Source organism: Ciconia boyciana, chromosome 6, assembly GCF_034638445.1.
Source record: "Ciconia boyciana chromosome 6, ASM3463844v1, whole genome shotgun sequence".
Classification (NCBI taxonomy): domain Eukaryota; kingdom Metazoa; phylum Chordata; class Aves; order Ciconiiformes; family Ciconiidae; genus Ciconia; species Ciconia boyciana.
In genome coordinates, this window is record NC_132939.1 from 9,537,851 (window position 1) to 9,548,660 (window position 10,810).

General features: G+C 42.6%; 1 protein-coding gene across 2 annotated transcripts; it reads left to right on the forward strand.

Moving 5' to 3' along the window:
- The first annotated feature begins 618 nt into the window (after positions 1-618).
- Positions 619-9,919, forward strand: DEPDC7 (DEP domain containing 7). 2 transcript variants are annotated; one of them, XM_072863621.1, is made up of 9 exons: positions 619-748; positions 3,159-3,546; positions 5,531-5,661; positions 6,560-6,749; positions 7,528-7,742; positions 8,796-8,938; positions 9,140-9,265; positions 9,364-9,442; positions 9,630-9,919. In XM_072863621.1, the coding sequence occupies exons 1-9, from the start codon at positions 676-678 to the stop codon at positions 9,842-9,844; spliced, it is 1,560 nt and encodes a 519-aa protein (XP_072719722.1). In that variant the 5' UTR covers positions 619-675; the 3' UTR covers positions 9,845-9,919. The 2 variants fall into 2 exon arrangements, with proteins under 2 accessions (XP_072719722.1, XP_072719723.1); XM_072863622.1 differs by lacking the exon at positions 9,364-9,442 and having other exon boundaries at positions 9,630-9,847.
- Positions 9,920-10,810: the final 891 nt, after the last annotated feature.

The following is a 10,810-nucleotide window of genomic DNA, read 5'->3' on the forward strand; positions in this document are numbered from 1 at the left end:
TAAATACAGGGAAAAATTTGCATTCTGTGCTCTAATAACAGGGTTGTATATCCTGTTGGTAGGAATGTAGGGTAGCGTTTGTATCGCTGCAGGAAGCATCAGGGATTTTACAGCTCCGGTGTTTCGGCGCAGATAGTGCTGTTACTCGGCTGAGAGCAGCGGTACCCTCTCGCACCAGAACCGTGACGCTGGTAAACACAGACTCTTTGCTGCATTTTCTCCCGTCTCCGCTGAAGAGAGCCGCTGTTTGTAGATCTTGCTGGTGTTCACATCCACAGAAACGAAATCTTGTTAAATCTGTCCGGCCGCGGGTCAGGCTACGCCCGCTTGGCGGATGGGCCCGGGCGCAGCTCTGGGGCGGGGTGTCTAGACGGGCTTTGGCTGCTCTTTCTGCCATCGCAGGCCCTTAGAAGAAGGGCGGCGCGGGCCAATTCCACCTCGGCGCCCCCCGAGCCGCCATCTCCGCGCTCGGCTGCTCTGAGGCGCTCCCGCCTCGCGGCAGCCCGGCGGCACGCGGGCAGCCGTTCAACCGCCGCCGCGCGCGCCCCGCCCCCGGGCCCGGGCGCGACCAATGGGCGCGGGCGCGGGCGCTGCGGCCCCGCCCCTCGGCGGGCTACCTCTCCCCGCGGGCGGCGCGCGGTGCGCCAGTGCGTGGAGTCGTCGTCGTCGTCGGTCATGGCCACGGTGCGGGAGAAGGCGGCGGCTTTGAGCCTCAGTGCTGTCTGCAGCCCCGCCGCCAGGCCGCCGGGTACGGGGCAGGGAGCGGGACGGCGGCTGAGTGGGGCTGGGGGGGAGCGGGGTGCCCTCAGCCCGGGCTTGGGGACAGCTGGTGAGGTGAGGGGAGGTGGGTCCGCCCCACCCCGCTGCGGGCTGGGGGGGTCGGAGCCGTCCCGCTCTGCGCCTGGCCCCTGCCCGCCGGGAGCTCCGTGCCGGCGCCTTTCCCCGCTCCACAGAGGTTCAAAAGTTGGCCGCTCTCCGCCGCCGGTGGAGGGAGGCGTTTCCGCCCGGGAGGCCCCGTCCGGGCTTCGCGCCTGCCCCGCCGCCGCCGCCCCTCACCGAGCTCGGCCGCCGCCGCGGTGGCGCAGCTTCGCTAACGTGCGGCAGCCCCGCGGCCCGGGCGAGGGGGGTGCGGCTGGGGCCGCTGCGCGAACGCGGTGCCTGCCGAGTGCCCACGGGGCTGCGGGCGGCGGCGAGTAACAGGGAGACTCGAGCAGCTGCTTCTGTCCCGAAAGCAAGTTAAAAAGCAGGTGGGTTGTTAATGCGACGTAAAGGACTAAAGGTCGCCTGTTGAGAACAATTTCTGCCTTTTTCCCACCTCGAGCACCTTAACTTTGTAAAACCTTGTAACATTAATACTTAATGCCACGCTTAATACCGCTTCCCCCAAAAAAGATTTTGCAAGGTGTGTGTGGAGGGAAGGGGTGATAAAGCAGTGGTTAATAGTAGAATTATTGAAGGTAGTATGTGTTGATATTTGTTTTAGCAACAGAAACCAGCGTTGATGTATGTTTAGTGGTGTTGGGTTTGTTTGGTTTCCCACGCCCCCCCCTCTTCCAAACAGGCTAGTCAGCTATTAAAACGTGAGGCTGGAAGCAAATGCTGTATTCTGTTTCGTTTGCTCTGTCTACCTGAAGGTGTCATCAGGTTAAAGTATCAGCAAGTGTGTGCTTTGTCTGTCTTGTACTTTTAAAGTTTTGGAAACTGGAGGTCCTGGAAAGTTACTATCTAGTCTGGTTCAATGTCTTGTATTAAAAACCTTTTTTTTCCTGACATGAATCTTTTCAGAAAGCAGGTGTCTATCTGATAATGGCTCTGAAGATAACTGTTGCTGTCCTTTATAACAGTGATGGTGCGTTCAAATGCTATTGTGTTCCCTGCTTTTTTCTTTTTTCAACCTTTACTGTCCCCCTAACTTCCCCCCTCCCCCTGCCAACTTGCTAATTTCTGGGCTCTGTGGTAGATGGAGATCAGCTGGAAACTCTGATGCCCAAAACTGGAATACAATTCTCTAACTAAAGCCACTTCAGACTAAACAGAACAGAAAAAATACCTACTGCATCTCTGTGGAAAATGTTCATGGTAATATGTTCCAGAATGAGTTGCATGTTGTTTTTTTTTGAACACTGCATCACACTGTTAATTCATTTGGTTTGAGGTCTGTCATAACCCCAGATGGCTTTCTGTAGGATTGCTGCCAACTCCTCATTCCATATTTTGTCCTTCAGCTTTTGATTTCTCTCCTCTTTCTCTGCTTTCTCTCTTAATAAATTATTCATCTGATTTGCTGAGAAACATATATTCTAATTCTAGTCTCTCTGGTGGCTGCAACTCTTCCCAGTTAGGTGCCACCTGCAAACTTCATAAGTATATTCTGTATTTTTGAGTCCTTGTGGAGGCTGAGTCTAGCCTTTGGTCAAACTGTTAGTTGCCAGCATGCTATTCTTAATCAGATTGGTAAATGAGTAATAGTTGAGTGGTTTTATTGGCAGAGGAAAGACTGGTTGGCTCAAGGAAGTGACATTGAGTACGCAGAGCTTAAATCTCAGTTGGAGCTGTGGTGGTAGAAGGCAGTTCTGTGTGATAAGTGTTGAGTGAGCGGTGTCTCAAGAGAATCCTTGATCTTGTTAGTGATATGCTAAGCACTGATACTAGGTAGCTTGTGCGTATGCACAGTCCTGTAGGAAGCAAGGTTCTGATGTGTCTCTTCATCCCTGCTTCCCTCTTCCCCTGCCCAGATGCATAGTTTTGTCTGTGTTAGTAGAGGAACTGGGGACATACAGCTGCAAGTACATACAGCTAGCTTTTGGTTGTGGGAACGTGTGCTTAGGAGTAGGTTCTGCAAGTGTAACCATTAGGTGATGGAGGAGCATGCAGAAGGGTAGTGTCAAAGTGACAGGCCAAAAAAGTTAGAAGCTCCAGGTTGCAAAGCTTCAGGCTAATGTAACGAGAGCAACCACCAGAGAGAGATACATTGGTACAATGCAGGCAGACTTGCTAAGAAAGTAACAAGATGTTAATACGTGAGCAACCCAAACCAAACTGGGAATCTCACAGATTTTTAAATCCTTACAAGATTCATGAAAGTTAGTAGCCAGAAAGGGGGCAGTTCTTTTCTAATTGCAGCATGAATTCAGTCTTTATGCTTTCTCTGTTCTTAGGCTTTAGCTTGGCGCAGAAACCATTTGGAGCAACATATGTCTGGAGCAGCATTATCAATGCACTTCAAACTCAAGTGGAAGTGAAAAAGCGTCGCCAGAACCTGAAGTGCTATCATGACTGTTTTATTGGTTCAGATGCGGTGGATGTTGTCTTTGCCCATCTTCTACAGAACAAGTATTTTGGGGATGTTGATATTTCCCGTGCTAAAATAGTGCGTGTATGTCAAGCACTGATGGATTACAAAGTATTCGAGGCTGTTTCAACTAGGGTCTTTGGAAAAGACAAACGGTCTGTATTTGAAGACAGTAGCAGTAGCCTCTACAGATTCACAAATGTCTCAAACCAAATGGAACTTGATAAAGACTACCAGCAGTGTACACCACAAAGGTTAGTACATGGAACGTGAAGATAAGAAATGTTTTCAATAGGGAAATGTTATGTATTCTGGGAGAGAGAAGGGAAGACTGTTGTACAGTTACAGGACCTGAGGGGAGAAAAGTAGATACTATACAGATATTTGTGGGTGGAAGATAGGTAGGAAACAGCAATTTGAAGTGAGTAAATCATTCAGCCTGCATGGTTACTTGTTTTCTGTGTCTGTTATCACATCGCCTTGGGGGAGGGGTGTAGCAGAGTAGAAATTAAGTTCATTACAGATACTCATCTCCTGGGCTCTAAACCAATATAACCAACTGGAATTCGGGTGCATCAGGCTAATGCAATGGAACAATCTTTAGTCACTGTGCACCTAGCTCTGGCATAAGCCAGTAATCCATCTAGTTTTTAAGGAAAAAAACAGGTAAAAATTGCTTTCTTCTTTCATTATCTTAGCTTCACTACACTTCAAATTTAGCTTTTTGAAATGTTTTCATCTGTTTCTTTGTGTGTGTATGACTTGTTCCTAGGCTAGGTAGCAGGCTGTTTTGCTGTTACGCTATTGCATGCCATCATAGAACCAGAGGGAAGTGCAATTGTGAGGTTTTGTTTCCCTGTCTCTTTAGGAGTGGGCAAAGAAAATCCTGGTACCAACTAAACTGTCACAAAACAGAACACACTGCTATGTAGATGTTATTTGGCAAAGTGTCTTCTCTTAAACAGTTTTTGTCAAGTGTTCATCTCTGAACATATTCCAACATATTCTTACAAGAAACTACATTCATGTAGTTTTAGCAATATGCATTTTTGAAAATTGCAAATAGTGTTGACCTAAAAAGAAAATACCTTATGTGATTGATGTGTTCATGAGAGTAGCAAATGCGAATTTCGGTACATCAACCCAACTGATCAGAAAATTCTAGAAGCAGAGATTAAAAATGGATAGTTCCTTGGTTCTGCTTCTCTACCCTCTTCCTTTCTCCCCACCCCTGACTAGCTCTTGTTCTGTGCTGAAGCAAACTGTCCCAAGTCTTTATTTGGAAAGAGGAGAATTTGTGAGAAACTAAAACCACTTTAATCAAATGTGGTATTGAAAAATATATTCATCACAAGGGCTGTTAAAGCAAGACTTAGAATATATCAGACAAACAGTCATGTTCTGTTAGTGTAGAAAGAAGGTGTTTTTCTTCTGGGCAGGGCACAGATTACATTTGATTCATTTAGATTACATTTCTTCATTTAGTGAAAGGAACAGATCTATTGATACATACAGCTTGTCACATACATAGCAAAGATAGCGGACATCAAAAGGATTCTGCAGTGCCCTAAAACAAAGAAGCTATAGAAATTGAAATTAAACAAATACGCTTGGAGGAATAGTAATTTTATGGCTGGAGTTATGCTAGCTACTCGATAGCACGTGAAAGCAGTTATGAGAAGAACCAGCTAACGTGTGGAAATGGGTGACGGGTTTCTGAAGCCTTCCATTAGTTGATGGCATGAACAAGCCACATAACTTTAGGAATGATGTTGCTACGGAGCAACCACGTTCTAGATTTTTCAAGAACAGCTCTTAACTTTTGTCTTCACTTCGCCATCAGGAATAATGTCTTAAAACGCTGGAGGTTTTGAGAGGGGGAATTTTGTTTGGGTTTTTGAAATAATTTCCCTTCCTTAACCATTTCCTCTTAGATTTTCTCTGTGGTAATTGACATAGCTTGCTGATGCCAGCTGTGACAATTCCAAGAGAGGAACTATGCACTTGCATGCAACTGTTGCATGCAAATAGTTCTTTAAGGTATCATACATTCTCCTGTGCCACTTGGACAGAGAAAGTGTCGGGCAGGGGAGAGGCAGGAGAAGATTATGTAAATATTCATATAGAGAAAACATTTTTTAATCTTGGACAGTTATCCATACCTGTATGTTACATGATATGTTTGGTTATCCATATATATGGATATAAATATATATAAAAACTGTTTCTTAATTTCAGACATGAGAAGAGCATGTTGTTTCACTCTACTCCTGTCAAACCAGAAAGCTTGGAGGATCTCTGGGAAAACCTGAGTTTAAAGCCTGCAAATACCCCTCAAGTAAACATCTCGGATAGTTTGTCCCGTCGAGGTAAGACAAATAATGTCTCAGTCATTTGTTTGTGGGAGAAGGAAGATAATAACTGTAGGACTGGAAAGGCTTATGCCTGTCAGATTGGAGAGGGAGTCAAACTCTCATACTATTTTGTTTTGAACACCATGTCATAACAAAGGCAAATCGTATTTGTTGCAGGCTTGCTTTTTACCTTTTTATGTCATCAGATGGGACCCATTATCTCTAGCTGAAATAAATCAGTGTTGAATTTTGTGGAGAAGAATACACAATTGTGTAGAGCTTGACTTAAGTTATGAACGTTCTTCATAATACTCAATTACCTGCACTGCTTCCATGCTTGACTTAATCATGGCCAATAGGCTACTGCTAGCTAAAACTCCTCCCTAGCTTTCTAACTGTGTATCTGCACTGTCCGGCGCTTCATCAGTAATGTGTGAAATGGTTCCTGACAATGCATGTCTTCTCTCTCAGACTAAACTATGATCTAATGTGGTGTTTTCCTTTGGTTAAAAATGCTAATGCATCCTAGAAACTCTCAAAACTCGAGCCAGATCATAATTGTGGAAGCTGTGGTAGGGATAGTGTCACTGTTACACTTTTTTTTTAATCCCTTATCTAGAACAAAGAAGGCTTGCAAATTGGAGCACAAAGAATGTAAGGCACTTCAGGCTTATCCAAAAAGCAGTTCTCCGACGCTTGTAGTTAAATAAACAAATGGCTAATTCTTTCCTTTTGAGGTGATAAAAAGCACTTAAAGCTGATAAGGGCCACACTCTGCTACTGTAAATCTTTGTTTTGGTAAAATTAATCTGTTAGGTTAGGATTGATGGGAGGAAGGGGAGTTGTCTTTTCATAATCTCTCTTTTTGCACATGCTGAATCTCCATGTGCTTTGTGTATTCCACCCTTTCTAGTTATTAATGAAGTATGGCAAGAACAAACAATTGCTCGTCTGCTGCAGCTTGTAGACCTTCCGCTCCTTGAGTCTTTACTTGAGCACCAAGAGATCAGACCTCAGCTTCCACAGCCAAGGAAGGGAACTGGATATGTCATCACAAGTAACTACCTAGACAGAGAGATTCTCAAGGCTTTCAGTGACTCACAGTAAGTATTCCCCACTCACCTCTGCAACTTTGAAAAACTTTCTGCTTTCATAGGGATGTAAAGCACGGTTGATCTTTGGGTAGAAATGCAGTAGTCTCCAGTACCGCAGAAAGGATGCGAGTAGGCACTTTTCTCCCTGTTAGACTTGACTGGATTAATTGGCAAATACCAATTGTGAAGCTGTAAACCAGAAGTAGCTGAGGCAATTTGTGCTGAACACTGGAAGAGTTTTTGAATGCAGTGGTAGTATTTGATGTTATTCAGAGGGGAAATTGTTTGCTGCATTGAGGAAAGAATAGAGCATTTTGCCATGACGTTGAAATGTTTTCCTTAAAAATTACCTGTGAGGGAATAGTTTAGTTTCTCCTACTATATTAAAAAAGCCAAGAATGCTGAGCCTGAAACTGTTAAAAACATAGTCTGAAAAACTTTTTCCAACCTGAATCGGATCGAGGTTCAGGTTTCTGTTTATCTAGCAATAATTATGTCCTTGTCTAACAGTAGAGGACATCACTAACTTTAGGTTTAACTGCTTGTGATTGTTTACCTGTGTGGGTTACTAATTCTTCATCTTGATTAAATACATAACAGAGGTATATGGTTATGATCTACCTGAGTGTGTCAGGAAATGTGTCCTTTTTTGTGTCAATTTCTAACGTATTTAAGTACTCCCATGCAGTGAGAAACCAGTCTACTTACTTTCTGTGAAAAACAGTGCAGCCAACTCTGAAAGGCATCAGTAAGTAATGCTACAAAGTTAAACCATTCTGTCTTTTAGAACAGATGAATGGCTCTCAGCAGCAATAGATTGCTTGGAATATCTTCCCGATCATATGGTGGTAGATATTAGCCGGAACTTGCCTGATCAACCAGATAAAGCAGATACATGGAAACTACTGCTGTTTGAAAATATTGGTAGATACTACAGCCAAAAAAAGGAGCCACTGTTAAGCCATGCGTCTGAAATTCATTCAGGAATTGCAGAACTATTAGGTAAGTAAAATAAAGCTATATTCCTTAAGCTTATGTGAGATATGTACTGACAAACTGAGTATTTACTACAGCAGCCAAGCTTAAAGGTTGACTTCTGCAAGGTTTTTTTTTTTAATTTCTAGTCACAAAGACTGTGCTTTGAAATAAAGAGCAATTTTGGTCCTGACTATATGCAGTTCTGTAGTTTGTGTTCAGTTATGTGTAGAATGGCTGTGAAACTGGAGTGCTATAATTTGGTGGTAGTTGGTGTCCCTGGAAATGAAATATAAATATGGCCTAATATTAAATACTTAGGCCATAAGATCTAAAGTTAAAGCTGTGTGGATGCTTTGTATCCCACTCACAACTCTCCCCTCTTGTCCATAGAGATGTACATTTCTTAAATTTTATATTTAGACAGTATTTTAGAAAGCTTGTGATGTTTTAGTCATCAATTAACATCTCCTCATCCCTGTTCTCCTTATTTTTCATCCTTCTCTGCCTTGATTATTTTTCTTGTTCCATGTTGGTAGGAATATTTTGCATTTATATCCCATTCCTCCTCCCTACATGATAAGGGAGGATACTAGTACAACCTACTTCATTTAAATAATTCACACATCTAAAATGGGTATTCTGCATAGTAAGGCCACTTAAAAACTTAGCGAAGCTCTACAGAATGGTTTGCAATTAATTCATCAAGCTAGCCCATTTATCTAGGACATATTCCTCATTTCTTGGTAGACCTTTATTTCTATAACAGGAGGTCACTAATTCTCTAAACAACCATTTTTCCTTTTTCAGTATTTCACATTCCATTCAAGATGGCTGAAGTGTAATTGAACTTAATTGAAAGTGAGCTTTCTTAAATATCAGGCTAAAAGCCTGGTTGTGGGCTGTTCTCAGGTTGTATGCAAACAGCTCTCATCAGCCTGTGAGAAATTTTTGTGAGAATGAATTGCTTTGACCAGTTCTGTTTAGAGAGGTTAACTTTTCTTCAGTGGCTAATTTAGGTGTTCTATTGTAACATTTGTTTAAATAAATATGGCAATAGATACCTTTATCTCTCCCCAGTGAATGGGAAGATGGAGCAATCTTTAGAAGCTGTTCAACTCTATTTGAAACTTCTAGACAGCCAAGTCAGGGAAGAGTTCAGAAGACTCCTTTACTTCATGGCTGTTGCCGCACATAATTCTGAGCTCAAACTGCAGGATGAGGTAAATGTGCATACTTAACTGTTACATGTTGCTTTACGCTTACTGAAATCTAGAGGTCCCAGATACTAGTCAGAAACACATTTGTAGCTTAAATATGTGACTACAGGAAAAGCAAGGACTCTAGAAGAACAAAGGCAGTGCCCTTCTTAAAGGAGGAGACTAATTATCCTCTTCTGATCACTATTTCACATTATCCTTTAGAGTGACAACAGGATGGTTGTGAAAAGAACATTCTCTAAAGCTATTATCAACAATAAAACCTTATCCAGAGGGAAAACTGACCTCCTGATCTTGTTCCTTGTGGATCACCAAAAAGACGTGTTAAAGGTAAGTGCTAGAAAATGATCAGGTTTTTGTTATCTTGTATGCATATGCAGAATTGCCTTTCTAAGCTGCTGTTTGACTGTCTTGTCTTTCTGTTCAAGATCCCAGGGACGCTGCATAAAATGGTCAGCAATAAACTGGTGGCTTTGCAGAAAGGCCAAGATCCTAGTAAGATAACAGGTACCAGTGGAAACTGAACTCTTTATTCTTGTCAGGCACCCAGATGAGAAATAGAAGGGACTGAGATGATGCAAAAAGACTTGCAGTAACAATGACTGATTTGACTCTAAAGGAGGATGGGTCTGTAGAATCTCGTGGGTGGTTGACTGTGGTGTTAACTATCTGAATGTCTCATGTTTCCTTTTAGGCTATACCTTTTGCCAAAAACTTGATGAGAGAGAGTATCGCTCCAATACAGAGAAGACCACAAAAGACGAGCTATTATCTCTATTGAAAGCTATCGATGAAGATTCAAAGCTCTCTGACAAAGAGAGAAAGAGACTGCTAGGTCAGTTTCATAGTAGTAATCCAAGTATTTTTATGCAGTATTTTGGAGACAGAGTTACTAATATGTGTGTGTGACTTCAAATATAGATTACTTTCTATACTCCAGCATTGAAAACACTAATATATTTGTAAATCTTTTGTATTCATGTATCTAATAAAATTATTTTGTGGAAATGGATGGAATTTATACAATTATTACCAAAGCCAATGGTACCCAAGTTTAGCCTGTACTTACAGTTTAGCTTTGCTCATTCTTAAATGCTGTAGGGCCAAAGTAATCCTTCCTTTTCCTCACCTAAAGCCAAGTCTATTGACTTCCTCTATTCAAGTATCAAAATTACTGAGATGGGAAACACCTCTTCATGAATGAGATCTCTTTGCCTTCTTTTCCCCCAGCACTGAATTTAATGCTGAACAGTTTTTCCTAATTGGGCTTGCATTATGTGACTCTGTCATGTAGCATTGATCTTTGACTTGCTGTGTAATGGGCAGAGCTGAATAACATCATCTGCTTGATATTCCACAGCTTTTCTTCAAGCTTGCCAGCTAACCATGCTGTGTATGTATATGACACATCACTATGCTGTTTTAAGCTAAAATGGCACCGTATTGAGGAATTGCCAGGGAAGGTGACTTTTTCCCAGCTGAATCCTACTCTGTACCCTGAACTCCCATTGACTCTCCTGGGATGGTAAAAATAGTCTGGATTTTTAAGTCAGTCTGGCTTTGGTTGCCACAGAACGTACTGTTTATGGCTAGTTATCTTCATCCCTGCAGTGTTTTGCTCTGTCTGTAAATCTTATTGATGTCACCAGCTGTAATTAGAAAAGAGCTGGAACAAATGAAAGGCCTTTGGGTTTTCTTATGGCTGTATATTTTATCTATGTCTAGTCTAGAGTGGGAATCCCAAGCTGTGCAACACGGGGGGGGAATGTGATCAGAGATCCTATTTTGACTCTTGTGGAGTTATCTTCGGGATGATGCCAGCAAAACTTCATTAGAGTTACTGTTGCAAGAAGTCACAAATTTTGTTCCATACAC

Excerpts from the sequence above, each read along its gene's own strand:
- DEPDC7 (XM_072863621.1), top strand. The coding sequence starts at position 676 with ATGGCCACGGTGCGGGAGAAGGCGGCGGCTTTGAGCCTCAGTGCTGTC. Across the intron at positions 3,547-5,530 it reads CAGCAGTGTACACCACAAAG|ACATGAGAAGAGCATGTTGT; the intron begins GTTAGTACATGG and ends TCTTAATTTCAG. Across the intron at positions 7,743-8,795 it reads AGGAATTGCAGAACTATTAG|TGAATGGGAAGATGGAGCAA; the intron begins GTAAGTAAAATA and ends ATCTCTCCCCAG.